This window comes from Cydia fagiglandana, chromosome 8 (assembly GCF_963556715.1).
Source record: "Cydia fagiglandana chromosome 8, ilCydFagi1.1, whole genome shotgun sequence".
Lineage (NCBI taxonomy): Eukaryota > Metazoa > Arthropoda > Insecta > Lepidoptera > Tortricidae > Cydia > Cydia fagiglandana.
In genome coordinates, this window is record NC_085939.1 from 2901134 (window position 1) to 2919987 (window position 18854).

At 36.5% G+C, this 18854-nt stretch overlaps 1 protein-coding gene and 1 long non-coding RNA gene across 7 annotated transcripts in view; one reads left to right on the forward strand and one right to left on the reverse strand.

The window, feature by feature from the left end:
• LOC134666480 (bestrophin-2-like) overlaps window positions 1-18854 on the forward strand; it is a 40153-nt gene that overhangs the window by 3169 nt on the left and 18130 nt on the right. For 2 of the 5 annotated variants that reach the window (XM_063523657.1, XM_063523660.1), the window contains exons 2-7: window positions 7741-7851; window positions 8183-8354; window positions 10513-10715; window positions 11515-11683; window positions 11822-12067; window positions 12950-13210. In XM_063523657.1, the coding sequence (XP_063379727.1) occupies window positions 7741-7851; window positions 8183-8354; window positions 10513-10715; window positions 11515-11683; window positions 11822-12067; window positions 12950-13210 (1162 nt within the window). Of the gene's footprint in view, window positions 1-2035; window positions 2074-7740; window positions 7852-8182; window positions 8355-10512; window positions 10716-11514; window positions 11684-11821; window positions 12068-12949; window positions 13211-18854 lie in introns of those variants that run through there. The other 3 variants (XM_063523659.1, XM_063523658.1, XM_063523661.1) reach the window with 3 other exon arrangements.
• Window positions 15334-17300, reverse strand: LOC134666492 (uncharacterized). Of its 2 annotated transcripts, XR_010098511.1 has the most exons (5): window positions 17177-17300; window positions 16935-17086; window positions 16724-16820; window positions 16272-16579; window positions 15334-15911 (listed from the first exon to the last, which is right to left on the reverse strand). It is a non-coding gene; the product is annotated as an uncharacterized LOC134666492 (long non-coding RNA). The 2 variants fall into 2 exon arrangements; XR_010098510.1 differs by having other exon boundaries at window positions 16272-16820.

Genomic DNA, 18854 nt, shown 5'->3' on the forward strand with positions numbered 1-18854 from the left:
TATTATATTTTTAAAAGCGAACTGTAGAGATTATCTCTAAGGGCTGATTTATTAGACGGCGCGCGAAATCGTATGCGATTTTAGTTACTTACATTGAGAACTATTCGTTACATCCAATTCAGCTGACCAATCTAGTACCGCAATGTAATGAAACTCGCATGTCTCGCACCATCTAAATGATCCATGTTGACTGTACCTACCTACATAAGCTGGGTAGTTAAAAATCGTTTAGTGGAATACAAATGATTCTTACTTATAAGGAAAACTTCTTACATTACATTGCTCGCTTTGTGTCATCGGATACTCTTTCAATACCTAATAAGTACTTGCTTCAGGCGTAAGTTACGTTCTCGCGCGCGAGTCCATACCTACTTGAAGTCGCGCTTCGCAGAACGGCACTCATGCTAGCAGGTCAGGATTAAGTCTGTAGTCTGTGCGGGGAAGGTAGAAAGGCATTTGAACACCTACTTATTTAAACGCGTTGCACTTTTTATTGGGTCATACTTTTCGGATTTTAGGTGATATAATAAGAGACAGGGCACTTATAGTAGAGGGTAAACGAGAAATACCTAGTGTAATCTAACTAAAAACATTCTTCAGTCTCCGCGGAACCCGTGTTCGAACTACCTATACGGGGTTATTAAATAAATGGGGTCGCACCTTGCACCGCATCTTTGCTTTGTCACCCGCACTCTTGCAATCTTGCAATGAAAACTTGAAAAGGCAATCCGTGAATAAACACATAACTTAAATAAACGTAACTTAAATTTATCATAAATTAGCGACTCGCCCCGGCTTCGCACGGGTTACACAAAACCTTAACAAATTATACTCCTTAACCTTCCTCAAGAATCACTCTATTGATAGGTGAAAACCGCATGAAAATCCCTTCAGTAGTTTTTGAGTTTATCGCGAACATACACACAAACAGACAGACACGGCGGGGGACTTTGTTTTATAAGGTGTAGTGATAGTGATGTTATTGTTACGTTAGTTTACTTGAAATCTAATAAGTTACGATAGGTCATCATCATCATCATCATCTCAGCCATAAGACGTCCACTGCTGAACATAGGCCTCCCCCTTGTTTGGGGGGTGAATGCAATAATCGCCACGCTTGGCAGGCGGGTTGGCGATCGCAGTGAGTACACCGAATTTGAGGGACGCTGCTGCCCGTCCACCGGTGGTCTTGGACGTGGTTTAAGGACATACCCGGGTCCTGGACGTAGTTTAAGGACATACCCTTTTAGATACGATAGGTACATCTAAAAGGAATATTAAAATACGCATTTCAAGTAGATGTATCAGATTATCCCATACTGTACTGAACTATATGACAAGGCCAGAGTATGGAAATGTAAACAAATCGTCAGAGACGAACGAGTAAGGCACAACGGTATTTTCCATCTACAAAACAAGCATACTTTTATGATCCTTTCTGTACCTACAATAAGTACTTCTTCGTCTATAGCTCCATCTTTCCATGTTTTATTGGTAAGGTGCGAACTTAGCCAAAGCTCCTTTTGCTTGTGTTAGTAACAATATATGGGAAATTAATGAGATTATATACTTATGTGTTACGAGAAAACAGTACCGTAAAAAAATCAGGTAACTAAGTAAGTTACCGTAACTTTAGTCCACAACTTACAACTATGGTCCAAATTCGAGCTCCAATAAAATAGACTAAGTATTTTTCAAATTATGTTCAGTATCTAATATAGAAAAAGCATTCGTATATCTAAGATCCAAAATAAATGTAACGAGAACAAATCAAAAAGGCTCGTTAATAATCAACGTTAAAACCTGGACCATAAATTGTAGGGCTATAGTTACCCAAGTTTGACTACATATTACTTCATACTCTTCATAGACCTTCCCTCTAACGTCTGAGACACAAAGAAATGGAAACGTAACCACTAGTTAGTTCATTCTTAGTAACGAAGTATTCAGTAGCGACTTGGATACCACGCCTTCCTATTCCGAAAGCCTCCATTCCTGTCCAACGGCGCTAGCTTTCTGACGTGCCAGCATACGTGAATAGTTCACATACATGGCTCACATAGTAGTTACCAGGTATGGGACATTTATTATTTAAAGTGCTGCACTTTCCGTACCCTACTTCAGAGGTTCATTGCACCGTTTCTAGGGTGATAATGTTTGTTTGATGTCCGATAGAGAATTTCAACACTGCCTGCATTCGATCACTGATTTTGGGGAATGCCCAATCATGCTTTGAGGACTTTGAGTTCTTAAAACTGCATATGAATCATACATTTACATTACTAATTTAGTTACTCAGTGTAGCTGAGAGGTCGAGTTTCGTACCGACGTCAATATTAAATGTTCAATATTGGTTTGTTTTAATTTTGTAAGCTTTTTTAGCATTTAAGAATTGCCTTTTTGTAAAGTCGACTTCAGACTTCAGTTGAGTAATGCTAAATAAGACAATACAAAAACCATTAGTTATGTTATTAATCTTATGAACGAAAGAGGTGCGATACGATACGATAGGTACATGTTATATTACAACATGTGTTCTTTGTCTCTTGTGATCTTGTCTCGTGTTTGTGTGTAAATTACACAAAGCATTGCCGCAGCTGCTCTTACCCGGACTATTCGTTTATTTTTTTGCAGTTGGCCGAATGCGCACCTAATTGTTAGTATCGCGCGCTTCTATCTCTGACTCACGCATGGGTGCTGCTGCTGACTCGTCTCGCACACAATTCATTATATGTATCTGGAGTTCTAGACCTTCACTTTATATCATTATACTATACGAATTTTGGCGAACCACACAACCCAGTTATCGTTTTAAATATTATGCATTAGGAACAATTTATCTGCAAACTACTTTCTATAGCTCACATTTATTTTTATCAGTTTTCGTCAAGTTTCTTATTTTCGCAATTAATGAACAAGCCTACTTTTATTTGTTATCATCATTATCAGCTGCATAATACTTGTATATCATTCGGCTCGAGCAGATAACTCATTTCCTTGTCAGCCCACGAGGCTATATACAATTGCAAGTAACGTATTGCATTCAGTAGAAGTATGTATCTATTTTACAACATGACGTAATGCTATAAGAGATTCCCATTTCGATATCGATCCTCAAGTCACGGCAGTCTTTTATTACCAACCATTGATTTAGAAATCAATGGTAATGAAAGGCATTTTCCTGTTTTAATTTATTACTGAGAAACCATTGATATCTTTTATATTTAGTTTAGTTTGTTTTAAGCGCCTAATCGCCTTTACAGAATAATTGTGCTAATTGAGCATGAATGTCGTGAATGCGGATATTATACATGTGGCATATTACATATTAGGGTATTATACTGTATTAAAAATAAATTATTTTACACCGTGCATGAAATAAAGCACCAGATAATTATTAGAAAAACACAGATAGGAGTTATTTTTAAACGCAAGTTCTATTTAATAAATTGGATATAAATAGTAGGTGAGTTGACTGTGACGTCAAGATGTAAATTGTAATGTTTCATATAAATTCCATATTAGCAAATCATTTTGACAGTTCTAAAAAAGTTACTGATTTGACTAGTAGGAAAATACCCTATTACATAAATAAGTGTTGTATAATTATGAAAACACGTTGATGTTCATTATGAAGGACTCTCACCTTGTACCTACGATCCTACGTATGCGATCGCGTGCGACACAGTAGCTGAGGGCCTACCGCGAACCACGTTCGTTGTGTTGCCTCCCTGCCACACTTAAGTACGAATTTATAAGTGCGACAGAGAGGCAACACGTCGAACGTGGTTCGCGGTAGGCCCCTCTGTCTGTCTTCCTCGCGACGGCGCCGCGTCGGTGTCGGTGCAAGGTCGGTACTCTGACATGGCGGAACTGATGTAACATGTAACATCCAGCTCCACATAAAATAGCGTTGATAATTTATTACCATCTGATTAACTATTATTGTGGTCAACTTTGTTTTAGGATAATACTATGTAATCGGATTATATTGCGGTAGGTTTAGTGAATTTAAAATGCATCCCGAAATACCGATTTAATAAAAAGATTAGTTTTAGGTAGAGGTACCATCACGCTCTGCGATTGTTGAGCCATTTAGGGTCCTACCCAAGTAGCACAGATAGCTCTATAACTACTCACTTTTAGTTCTATCTAACGCTCTGTGCGTATTAAGACACTTATAACAGCACACTCGTGGTCCTACAGCTGTATAATAGATTTCAGTGATATTTATATAGCTTAGGGCTGATTAAAAGCTGCATTACGGCTCTGAAAACTACCATTAATACGCAAAGAGTGATATAAAGGTATATTTGCTACGAACCTATACAGCTTTAAGGGTTATCAAATGCTTTAACCGTTATAAGGTCTGTTTAGTGGATAATGTGCTGTATAAGGAGGTAATTGTGGACTTTTATTACGTTGACTTATTAAGGGAGCACAAGTGAACTATTATGAAGCTAATAGATGTATAATGGAAAACATGTGGCACATTATACAGCTTTTCGCTTAACATGTTTACCGCTAAGCAGCTTTTATTACGCTGACTTTTAAGGGACCACGAGTGAACTAATATGAAGCCAATAGACGCATAATGGAACACCTGTGGCGCATAATACAGCTTATCGCTGAACGTGTTTACCGCTAAGCAGCTTTTATTACGCTGACTTTTTAAGGAAGCACGAATGAACTATTATGAAGCCAATAGACGTATAATGGAACATACGTGGCGCATAATACAGCTTATCGCTGAACATGTTTACCGCTAAGCAGCTTTTATTTTGCTGACTTATTATAAGGGAGAACGAGTGAACTGTTATGAAACCAATAGACGTATAATCGAACACATGTGGCGCATAATACGGCTTAGCGCTGAACATGTTTACCGCTAAGCAGCCTATTATACTACCATTGAGACTGTGTGTATAGCGGCTATTTAAACGTTCACAAGATGCCTTATAACTGTTTAGAGGTTCACTAGTGTATCGAAAGAACGACTTGGACTTTATAGTGGTTCACTTAAGTATCTTAATCAGATATAACAGTCGTATGCTGCATATTAGAATTTTAACGGTTCACGTTGCTTTTTAACATTGACCGCCATTTTATTGTATATAACCTACAAAATTTAAATTACTTTTCCAACTTTTAAGGGCAACAATAACGTTTTGTGCATGAGTTCTTAACCTAAATCACTAGTTTAGCACTTCCTATAACGTATTATTAACTTTTTGTCTCATAATTCCGTCCAAACCACTAAAGTAGTTTTTACACAATAGCTTATTTATATCATTAATTTAAATAAATCCTGATTATTCTCGTGGCGCATTGAAATTTTCTTAGATAATGTATATATATAATGTCAATAAACTTGCATTCCCAAACATCTTTCTCACATTAATATATAAAAGATCATGTACTAACATTTAACTAAACACTTTAACAAAATGACTTATGGTGTTGTTGCGCTAAAGGTTTTTGCTTCAATATAAATATGTTTTTTAAGGCAGCGGTGTAAAAGTATGTTAATAATTATCTTTTATTCAGCCCAACGTCAATCTTTCCCGGTATTAGGGCGCACATGTGACATATTAACTGAATAAAGGGTAACTGGTGGTCTCTTACCCAGTCAATATACACCTCTTATAACTCCTGTTACCCCTTATAATTCCATTAAATTGCTGCTACAATGCTCTTAAACAGCTATGTGAACTTAAGGCTGCATAATTTGTGCCCATTTAAGAGTTATAAAAGCTGAAAAGAGGCTTATACAGCTCTTATGCAGCTTTTTTATTCCAGCTTCAAGCGTATTCGTACTTCATTATGCGGCTGCTATACAGCTAATCTGTGCTACTTGGGTAGGTAAATTGGTTGTTCAATACTTCCGATATGGAATGTCCAATATAGCTAGAACCCTAAATGGCATGACAATCACGGAGCGTAATTGTACATTACAACATTTTAAGTAATACCCTCATAGTTCATGAAATTTTGGCAAACGTGTCGATTTTGTTTTGGCTTGTTGACTATTTTCACATCCGTCCTGGAACTAGGGACGAGAAATATTACACAATTACCTACATTTAGCGCTTCAAATCTGTAAAGAAAAACTAAAATGTTTAGGGGGTAGGACTAGGAAAGGAACTATATCTCATTAGGCCAACTTATGTCTTGTTGCCAATTTATGGCAACAAGTGCAACTACACATAGGGCTTGTGCACAAATCACGCCAGGTTTGATGGGGGGAGGGGGATCACGAAAAAAATCACGATAGATCACGTTGCGGGAGGTGTAAAGGAAACCTCACGTGTATATTTCTACAGTGAACGAAACTAAGAAAAAAAAAACCTACCATATAAGTAGATACTTTTCCTCGGTTTCTTTAAACACAGATCTTCACTCTGCACTTCAAAATAGCGAGTCTATTTAACGAAAATATAAAAATAAACACGAACCTCACCAAATATCACCAAGGGGTAAAAAGTAGCCGAAAACACCTCGCGTGATTTGTGCACAACCCCATATCCGCCACAACAACACTCATAGAATATTTACTAATTTCAATAGAACAGGGCAATAATATTGTTTACGATTATTACTTTGCCTATTAGTATTGCATATTATCTTATATCCTTTACTTTTATCACGGATCGTTAAAGCATTAGCACCTTGATGCGTTAAGGGTGACTCACGTTAAAATAAGCCGTGTCCGGACCGGAGCTTCCGGGGCATCGTTTTCTATGGAAAGCATCACGTGATCGCCTGTCATCATGTCACACAGTAATCAACTTTGGCTGCTGCACTGCACTATTCCATACGAGAGCCTCGCAGAAAGTAAAATAGAAGCGAATTGCCATATGATTAAATAGGTAAATAAAATCATGTGATATCATAGAAAATTAAGCGCCGGAAGCCCCGGACACGTGAGTCATCTTTTATATGTGTGTAATACACTCACTCATGTATCTTATGAATAACAGCTGTTATTACATCCCAATAATTTATACATAGAGTCTGTGTGGAAAGTGAAGAGCCGTGGAATGTTTGAGTACCAATACATTCCACGACCCTTTTCCTTCCACAGAGTTGACAGAGTCTCTAAAGCTAAGTTTAAAAAAAATCTAGTTAGGCAGTTCGATTATTTATTGATTCACCCGTTGTTGGCTTTATCACTGAACCCATTAATCATTCATAAGAACTGTCACAGTTCCACAACACCCTAATATTATTCGTAACGCTGTTTTGCAAACGGATTTATTACTGTCATAATCATAATATTCTGAGCACTCTTAACGATCTCAGACGGCGTCAACATCGCCATTCGGCAAGTTAGAGATTCGAAATTATCGAAGAAAGTTTGCCTCCGCAACGGTTTTTTTGCCATTCAGCAGCCTGAAAAAACAACTAAAAATATACACTAATATTTTATTTGTCTCTTGTACATCACCAAGAAACTTCGCACTTGTACCTATGTATACACCAAGAAACTTCGCACTTTTACTTTCGCCATCGAAATATTGATATCGAATAATCACATAAACATAATGATCAGATATCACTTACTTATCACCAATTCATAAACTTGTTCCGAACATTACTTGTACCTTGTACCTTGTACCTCCGTATTTACAATTCTTCCAAATTTAGAAGCTGGTACAATAAGAGGGAAAACTAAACTGCCATCCGTTTTTAGTAGTTAACAAACTTTGATTCCTTAATAATTTTAACCTTTGTTTTTAGATGGAGAGGAAGCATTTACAAGTTGGTGTGGCTGGATCTCCTATGTTTTCTACTTTTTTACTACATTTTAAATTTGACTTATCGTTTGCTGCTAGATGAGCATTCAAAAAGGTAACAAATTTAATACAATATCTTTTAGTGTTTTTTGCTGACTTGCTTAAACGCTTTCCTGAATGATTTTAACTCTGTTAATTGACAATATTCGCTTTTGAAAATAGCTATTAGGCAAATGGTAGTATTGGTAATCTAAGCTCTCCGACATCAAACAAAAGGGTGTGGTGTGTTGGTCGACTGAACAATTACATAACGTCACCAACCCGCCGAGCGCAAATAGAACTTGTGTTTGTAACTTTGTACAAACACTGCTGTTTTGCGTTTAACCCACCACTAAAACGCTAGACCTATAATTACTATTGTAAACCAAACAATAATTATTTTGTAGACTATTCGAAGGCGTGGTGAACTACTGCAGCTACCACGGCAATGTGATCCCGTTGTCGTTCGTGCTGGGGTTCTACGTCACGGTGGTCATGAACCGCTGGTGGAGCCAGTACACCTCCATACCGTGGCCTGATTCCATCGCCGTGTTCGTCTCCGCCACCGTCCACGGGCAGGTGAGAACTCAAAACTGGTCTTATGTCTACGGCAATGTGATCCCGTACCGAGCCAGTACACCTCCAGTAGGCCCTCTGTTGTTAGCTAGTGTGTAGGAATTATGCATACAACATACAACAACACGATAAATACTCGGTACATTGTTTTCCTCTCAATAAGCCAATTATATATCACATCTACTACCTATTAGCATTTTTACGGTATTCTCGTGTTCTAGGTATCTAATTGGTTCAACAGCTATTTTTACATACATATACGTAAATAACTTGCGGCCGAGTGCCTGATATACGATAGACATTAGGTAGTACGAGTATTATGAAATATTAACGAATCACGTGCTTTTTATCAAAACATGATGAATTAAATATTTTTTTATGGGAATCCAACGAACTGAGATTCTAACTATGTACTCCATTTATAAAATGATGCTGATGAATGTCGTCGAATGTTTTTTTTTTCTCACAATAAAATGCGATATATGTAAATTACACACTTTCGGTCAACCTGCGATCTTATGCCCTTAGGGTAAATTTAAATGTAAGTGCTTTTGAAAAAAAGAAATTAAAACCCTGACTGAATGAATTCAGAGTAATTCGGACGATGGCAGCCCTTTGGTATATTTTGTGCCCGTTTTGTAAATTATTAACCCATCACGTTATCGTTACACCTTAGCCAAAGACTAGATATTTTACGTATGTATCCCATTACGTATTAAGTTATCACGTTTACGTGATAACTGACGTATCTAGGCAGGAACCATTTTTAAGCGATTAGTGTGAAATGTACTTAATCTTATCATAACGTCGGCACGATTTTAAAGGTTTGGCGATAAGTCTTTTACTCTATTCATAAAAAAACCATTATATAATTTAATTTATCATTAAACAGATACTATATCATGATATTTTCCACGTACTACAAACACTATGATATTAAAATGTAAATATGTTTTAAGATAAATTTAAAAACGCTGGTACTTATCTTTATTCGTAATAGTTGATTATTTTCCGTAGTATGATTAATAATTCATTTGATAAGGATTTGTGTACTGTGTGTCATTCTCATGATAGCATGAGCATGACCTTATCACATCCGTCTGACTCCGTCAGAAAATTCTGAAGTCCCGATGTATACGCTGGAACACCTAGTTTGTTAACTTTCTAGCAATAGCACTTTGTCTAGGTACTTCCTTTGTCCTTATTTTAGGACACGCGGGGGACATTTAAATTAGGAAGACATCTAAATCAGGAAGAGATAATCTTATGAAGATATACTGTGGTTGGTTGAGCCGACGTCAAAAATGTGTACACTTTTGCACCTTTCCATTATTAGGGCGAAAAATATAAGCATATCTTTGACGTCGACTGTTCATAGTATTATAAAATTAGACATAGTCGCAATTAAAATCAGTAAAACGTCTGTATTTCTTCGATTTATTTTCTGGGTCTACTCTTCTCATCTCTCACGAGAAAATACTCAATCGAAAAATATTTTTTCAAGATTTACTTTACCCTTGTTCATTCTCGAAGAAGTAGTTATCATGCAATAAAAACCTTAATGTGACATCGTAAAATTTGTAATTTATTATCTTATCACTGCCAGTTTTCAAGGTGGCATTATATCATGTAAATCGTGTTTATACAAAACTACATATGTATATATAATGCGTATACGCATGTTTTGTTGTTCTTAACTAGAACTATTGTATAGACCACATTTATGGTTTACTGATGACCTCTATGATAATGTATGTACACGCTTATGCAATTTGGCTTGCTTTGTTGTCATCGTGTAAGGATGACTCACTCAGACCAGGCCGGGGCCGGGCCGGAGCATGCGGAGCTTCGTTTTCTATGGAAAGCACCACGTGATAAACGATCAGCCGCCATAGAAAATAACATGTCTCGGGCGCCGGCCTAGTTTAGCGTGAGTCATCCTTTACTTTTCAGTCCACATCAGCGATAAAATATCAACTTCATGAGAAGGCTTAATTTTTTTCAATTTAAATATTATTAAATTGGCTACACGCGTGTTCAAGCCATGCACTCTGGTTCATATTTGTGTATGTATATGAATTCTTGTTTGTAAAGCAAGAGTAAATAATAAGAGTCTAAAGCCATTAATAGCTATAAGCAAAAGCCAATGTATTGTCGACAGGACGAGCGCGGGCGGCTGATGCGCCGCACGATCGTGCGCTACGTGTGCCTCTGCCTCACCATGGTGCTCAGCATGATCTCGCCCCGCGTCAAGAAACGGTTCCCCACGCTCGACAACTTCGTCGAGGCCGGCCTACTCCTCGACAATGAAAAGATCATCATGGAAAACCTTAACGAGAAATTTCCTAAGCCTTCAAAACATTGGTATGACTGACACGTTTACGTTGGGCTCATAGTTTGCGGTTCCAACTTACAGATTACAATACAAGAGGGTAAACATTGCGGCGCCTTATCGTGCAGGATGCATCATATGGTGACACTACTATGTCGTGATGTCAAACATTGTTGGGCAAGTCGGAGTTGAATACGGCTTGGTAGTTAAGGTATAAAAGACTAATCGCTCATTTATCTCAAAAGAAATAAAAACCGATGCAACATTCAGTTTCGAAGTAACATTCTTGTGGGTGAGGTATCTCGCGTGGAATGCATCTAGGGTTGCCAGATCGAAAGGCGCTATTATCGGGAAAAAATATAAATGTTTCGGGATTTTGGAACATAAGTCGGGAAAAAGTAATTGTATTGAAAACAACGATATTTTACATTATTGGCACTACGTCAGCTGCTCTGCTCATAAACGTTTTTATATAAAAATAGTATAAATTCTTTGAGATCTTGCACAGTCTCGCTCATCGCTCGACGTGGGTCGCTCGCTCACTCGACGATAGTTCGGAACTTGAAATCATTGTTTTTTATAACGTGAAGCTGTTTTTCGGGACAGTTTTCACTTTGTCGGGAATCGGGAACACATGCCAAAAATCGGGAGAATCCCGCCAAATCCCGACCATCTGGCAACCCTAAATGCATCAGATCCACTACGAAATACATCGTTGTCATTTCAATGCCTGCACGCCGCTGACTGTGAGCCCAATGTGAACCATGTGAGGATATGGTCTCGGTGCTCAATACCAGGACTCTAAACTAAACAACTTAATGCCATTTTCAGGATGCCCATAGTGTGGGCCGCTAGTATAGTGACGAGAGCCCGGAAAGAGGGCCGAGTACGGGACGACTTCGCCGTCAAAACTATTTTAGACGAACTCAACAAGTTCAGGGGACAGGCTGGATTATTGCTCAGCTACGACACTATTAGTGTACCTCTTGTATATACTCAGGTATGGATCAGTGCGCATACGTTTTAATTTAAAAGTATTTGCTTGCAATTTACATGTCGACATTTTTATATTGACAATTTATCCTATTTTGCGTAGTCAACTTCCATTTTGCATAGATTTATTCCTATTTCATTACAGGTAGTTACCATTGCCGTATACTCATACTTTATTACGTCTGCCTTGGGCAGTCAGTGGGTCGACAACAAAATACACGTTTCTGGCGACGATCGCATCGTTAATATAGACCTCTATTTTCCTATATTCAGTACGCTAGAGTTCTTCTTTTATATGGGCTGGCTAAAAGTGGCCGAGTCTCTGATAAACCCCTTCGGTGAAGACGACGATGACTTCGAAGTGAACTGGTTGATCGACAGAGATTTGCAGGTAACTACTACTACTATCCACCTCCATACATTGTGAGTTCTGCATTCCAGGCTTGACTGCAAGGTAGATTTGACTGGTAAATCTGGGTATTTAATACATATACAGTGTGGAAAGAAACAAAACTGCATTTAAAGATTTTTCGTTTTTTTTTCAATTTGGCTTGTCTAAAAAATCTCGAGTACTAAATATTTTAGATTTTATGGATATTTTGTACGACAGACGAGTGTAAGACCTAATGTTTCTTGGAGAAATGTTATCATTAACATTAACTGTATTGACTAGTAGAATAAAATTGCGAGTTTTTGTTTTTTGGATTTTTTAGTCGGTTCGAGTCCCGGGCGAGGCAAGCGAGTTTAAAAAAATCTTTGAATGCAGTTTTGTTTCTTTTTAAAAATAAAGGAATGTCTCCTTTAAGTAAAATGAGCCAGCTTAAGGATTTAAGGTAGTTTCCCTCCAGGGCCCGACTTATCTTTCCACACTGTATACATTGTGGTCCAAACCACATTGTGGTAAATTCTTGGCGTCGCCGTCGTGGTCTTTCAGAATATACCCCATGTCCCATGTATGTTAGCCGATTTTTCGTAGTTATCAAGTTACGATTTTGTCGTTTATAGTACCTACTGTACCTAGGTTCAATTGCGAAGACGAAGCAGAAATCCTGTACTGAAAATTATACCGAAGATCCTTCAAGATACATACAAATATTATATTTTTTGTAACTTTTACTGTCTGATCTCCTCCATGCAAGTAGGCATCAAGCGCTCTTTCAAACGCAAAAAGGCAACGTCAGTACTTGGTAAAAATGGTAAACTATTTATATTAGTATAATGTAATATCTTTTTAGTTAGGTAATAAGCACAGTAATGGTGCTATCGCTTTTAGGTTTCATACATGATTGTGGACGAGATGCACCACGAGCACCCGGAGCTGATCAAGGACCAGTACTGGGACGAGGTGTTCCCCTCCGAGCTGCCGTACACGCTGGCCACGGAGAACGCGCGCGAGGAGCACCCGGAGCCGTCGACGGCGCGCGTGGCCGTGCCGCCGCGCCAGCGCAGCATGGTCACCATGGCGCCCTCCGCCGTCAAGATGGACGAGATGGCCCCCTCGCACACCGTGAGTTACAAGTTCGCCCCGCCCGAGGTTAGACGCGTCTTTTTTAAAGCATGCTGCACGTTCGGACTTTACGTGGAGCTTGGCAGTGTGTCGGTGTAACGGGGTGACAGATCTAATTGTTTAGTTTATTTTCCTTATTTGTCACTAACGGGCTGTAGGTACAGTCAGCAGCAATAGTTGCTAAGCGGGCGAGGTGTTCAAAATTATTTTGACGCGACTTTATTACTAAGAGAATAAGAGCGCGTCAAGGTAATTTTGAACCCCTCGCCCGCTTAGCAACTTCTGCTGCTGACTGTATGAGGTGCTCAAGGAAAATTATGTCGGCCATTTATGGTAATGGAAATTTATTGTGGTTATAATTCGTATGGTATGATTGTTACTATTTCTACTTCTACTTTTATTCGTTATGGCGTTTATTTATTTACAGTTATGAGGTTGCATCTAATACTTTTCGCAACAAAAATGTCAACCAAACAAGTCTAATATAACCAATACGTTAGCTAATTGTTTACGTTCAGCGGAAGTAATCAGCAGTACCTACGCGCGTTTTACGTCAATTTTTAAACCTTGAATGTAGTTTATAATAAAGTACATAGTTAATTTTACACCGTGGGCCCTAATAATAACTCAACTTTACTATACTTATTCCTGATGACGTTACGAGGTCTAATTGTGTAATTTTAATTTAGTAATTTTCTAGCACAAAATCAGCTACGGGTACACTGTTAAAAATATTCAGGGAATTTTACATAATTTTAGGGCAACTTTCGTTGCCCTAACTTTTCTGTATTTTTACATAATTATGTAATTTTACAAGGCGTATGTAATTTTACATATCGACCTGATTTCATTATTATGTAATTTTACATTTATGTAATTTTACATAATCAAACAAATTGACGGTTATGTAAAATTACATTTATGTAATTTTACATAATCATACTGTCAGATATGTAAAAATCTCACTTATGTAATTTTACATAATCTGTAAAATCTCATTTATGTAATTTTACATATCCGTAAAATTTCACTTACGTACTTTTACATTTTTTTCGGTAATATTACAGGGTAATTGTATGTTTTGTTACAAATTTCGTATGTATAAATACATAAAGTTTGTGTATTAGTAATGATTTTTATGTATGATTACATTTTATTCAGTAATATTACCGAATTATTATGTATTTTGTTACAGATTTCATGTGTGAAATTACACCAACTTAATGTATTATTAATGTTTTTTGAGTATTTTTACTTTTTATTCGGTAACATTACACAATTATTATGTGTTTTGTTACAGATTTCGTATGTAAAAATACATTAAGTTTTTGTATTATTAATGATACTTTATGTATATTTACATTGTATTTGGTAATATCACAGAAGTAATATGTGTTTTATTACAGATTTCGTATGTGAATTTACACAAAGTACATGTATTATTAATGATTTTTTTAAGTATCTTTCCTTTTTATTCGGGAATATTACCGAATTATTATGTATTTTGTTACAGATTTCGTCTGTAAAATTACACAAACTTTATTTATTATTAATGTTTTTTTAAGTATATTTACTTTTTATTCAGTAATATTACAAAATTATTGTGTTTTATTACAGTTTGCGTATGTGATTTTACCACAAACTTTATGTATTTTTAATGATTTTTAAGTATTTTTCCATTTTATTCGGTAATATTACTGATACAATTTATGTATTTTTACATAAGAAAACTGTGATTTTAAATATGGGCAAGGTAAAATTACTTGTTGTTTGTGTATTATTACCTGTAAAATTAGGTAATATTTCATGTTATTAGGGGATATTTTTCTGTAAAATTCAATACAAATTCTGTACATTTACGGTAATTCTCCGGATTTAGTTATTAACCATTCGTTAGTTTTTTTTCTTATGTATTTTAATTAATGCAGCCTGTCTGCAGACTGCATTTATTAAAGTACATAAGAAAACAAATACCAACTTGCTAATAGCAAAATCCTGAGAATTATCGATAGCATGTAAATGTACAAAATTTGTATTGAATTCTTTAGGAAATATCGCCTAATAACATGTAAAACGAACTAATTTTATCAGTCATAATATACAAACAACAAGCAATTTACAGTTTGGAGGTTATTTAATAAAAAACAAAATTACAAAGAAATAAATTTATTGAATTTCACACACTCAAATTATAGAGCACACGCGTATATACACGTCTACGTGCATATTATTATTATTTATTCTGTGACAGAGTACAAAAAGTAGAAGACATATACGACACTATAAATTATATCTTATGTACATAAGTACTTCTTATGAATTAGTCTTATAAAAGTTTCGGTTAATAAGGCCTATGTGAATCTAATGCGTGAAACCTATACCATTTCAAGTAACGAATTGTCTGAAAATGTTTGTTACTGACATTAATTATAGTTAGTTTTTTTAGCATTAGAAAGAACTTGCAAGAAGTTAAGCGATCTTGACATGTCTTTTAATTGAAAAACGCTTTTTAAAAATCAAAAACTATTACTTATGACTTCCTTCTTTAGGATTTATTTTAATAAAAATATACCTTTGTATAAATTCTAATGTGTTTTGACAGTCCACTGGATATTCCATATTCAAGTTGCAGTAAGCCGCCATCAATAGTTGTAACGACGTAGGCAGAATCTGTTTCGCTAACAATCGTTTTTTCTACCAGCAAGTAATATAATTATATTTTCATTATCTGTGGACAAAAAACATAATGGTTAAAACAGGTAATATAATAGGCCCCCAAATTTAATACTTCCTCCTCAAATAAGATAATTTATCGTATTACGTTAAGTGGCACTACTAGTGAGTAAGGGTACAAGTCTCGGGCAGCGCAGTTTTAAAAGGGTGTAAGTTCCATGCCCCTTTTACAACTAAGCTGCGCGACACTTGTACCCTTTTTCACTAGGGCCACAGGTTTATTCAATACATTTACGTTTTAACACTGTATGTTTCATATAGATTATATTATGATTAATTATAAATTATATGAAACATACAGTGTTATGCTTCGCAGGTAAGGCATTTTATCATTGTAATAATAATTAAGTCTCACCTAAAAATACAATGTTAGGCGCAGCTATTTCGGATAGCTCTGCAACTTGAACCCTGGTTAATGGTTCCTGGAAAAGAAAAAGTTAATAAGATTAGTAAATGGAACTACTATATTTAGGATGGTACCTCATCTGGAAGAAAATGGATTATGAATTATATCTTGGGTATTGCTCTCCCTCTATGTGACGGATGATCAAAATAGCGTGGGCCTATGTTGCACCAAACCTGAGTTCCACTAGGTACAGCCAGGGTTCAGCATCAGCTCTATCTTGTCAACTTCAAGCGTCAAATTTTTAAATTGACATCATACTGCAAAATAAATGTGGTTTGAGTCAGCACATTAATGCTTAACAGTAGGTATCCAATTATAGTCTATTCTACAATACACTACATTCTACAATTACACAAAAAATATTTCATTACGAAAAGTCAAATTAATTTAGATTTACTCACCTTTTTCAATGATATTTTTTAAAGTTGGGTCCATTATTGGAACAGCTTTCTTGATTGTTTGGTCTACTGACCAAATTTTAATAACGGGCATGTTTTACTGTAAGAGAATAACACAATTTATTAGTGTTGGTGACTATTTAATTAACCTACACAATCAAGCATGTACTAATATCGTTTTAAATTTAGATGTACTTAGCTAATAAATACTTACATTTTTTTAATGGCATACGACGAAAGCGGCTGCTCCAAGATTTTGTAGATCAGGTCTGATCCACCCTGGACGTGGACAGGACACGATATCAACTGGACTTTGTAAAGGACGCCGAGGAAACCGTTACAAAAAAGGTGAACCGCGAACCCTTTCTGGAAGTACATAACGTTTTGAGGTCTAATGCAGATTTCACTAGATATTCGATGCAAGAAAGTAAAGGTATATCTAATACTTATATTTACCTGTTTTCTTGTATGCTATCTCCAATTTATTTACACGTTTACACAAGTACTACGTTCTACGCACAGCGAGTGAGCGAGCGCCATTTTGATGTGAACTCATGAACTGCGCAGCGCACAGCGCAGCTACGGGGGGGGGGTGCGCCTGACTAGCGATCGCGTGATCCATGTAGCTCGCGCGCCATTGGCGCGCGTTATAATATTGATCCGTGATTGGGTGTGTGCTAGTGCCGCACAAAATTCGTCCAATCCGCGAGTGCTAACGGATATGAATTCATATTTGAAGATTTATAGTTTATTTTTCGAAATTAATAATTAGGTACACAATTTTACCAATAATTGCTGACATTGGTACATATAAATAACATCGTAAGTTTTGTTGCTTCCAACTTTGATGCTGTAATTCACATTAAGGGGTTCCCTGGAGCCAATGAATGACCTATCTGAATCCCTTAGTTTTCTAATTTCTTTTTGGAGCTTATCATACGGTAAAGTTGAAAAGAATTTATGTACGAAATAGGTATCATTTGATATTTACCAATCGCTTTTCGGTGAAGAGGAAAACATGGTGAGGAAACCGGACTAATTCCAACAAGTTTCCTAGTTTCCCCTCTGGGTTAGAAGGTCAGATGGCAGTCGCTTCTGTAAAAACTAGTGCCTACGCCAATTCCCGGGATTAGTTGCCAAGCAGTTCCCAGGCTCCCATGAGCTGTGGCAAAAAGCTGGGATAGCGCGAGGAAGATTTATTATCATAGGGTAAAGTGCCCTATTACCAGCCACCTGCATTAATCGTTGAATAACTTTTATAATATGTCCAAAACTACACGGAATGTTTGTAAGTATACACGGTGTAATATGAGGAAACCGAATAGCTTTAACCACGCATTTCTGAGGTCAAAAGAAAGAAAAAATGTAAGATGAGTTTAGGTATACTTCACCAAAAAAAAAATTTTTGTTGTTGTTTTGTTTTTTCAATTTCTTGAATGTACATGTACATAAAAATAAATGTTATTTGATGTTGATTGGTAAACTTTTCACTTAAAATTGATTTTTACATTTTTTTTTCGTAAAACCTACTTTTTGCAAAGCGTTACTTGTCACTTTTTGATATCTATCAAGAAGGATATTTTAGACTACGTCCCATAGCAGCAACATCACCATCAAAAAGGTCTTTTACACTGTGTAACAATAAAAACTTGTTTTTTTTTAATTAATATTATCTCTGAAACTAGGCGAATTTCAAAAAAGTTTATAGGACATTTTTGTCTCTAAATATGATCAGGAATACGCAGTTAAAATTATTCGGTTTAAAATATTTCGGTTTCCTCATGTTACACGGTGTATTTGTCCGCGATTATCTCGCGTTTAGCTGAACCGATTTTGATGTGGTTTTCAGAAAAGTGTTTGTTACATTCGGGAGAAGGTATTAGTATACATAGAGCTGAGCTGATGCTGAACCCTGGCCGTACCTAGTGGAACCAGAAAAGACAAAACTGTGGAAAAATACAATTGGACAGCGCGGCAATGCCGCCAGCCTTCTTGGCACCCTGCCCAAAGGCACAGAGCTGGAGCCAGGTTTTTATTTATAATTTTAGTTTATATTGTAGTTAGTTGTAGCTTTATGTAGTTTTTAATTACATGTAGTTAATAATTTTTTGTAACATATTTGCTGTGACTTAAT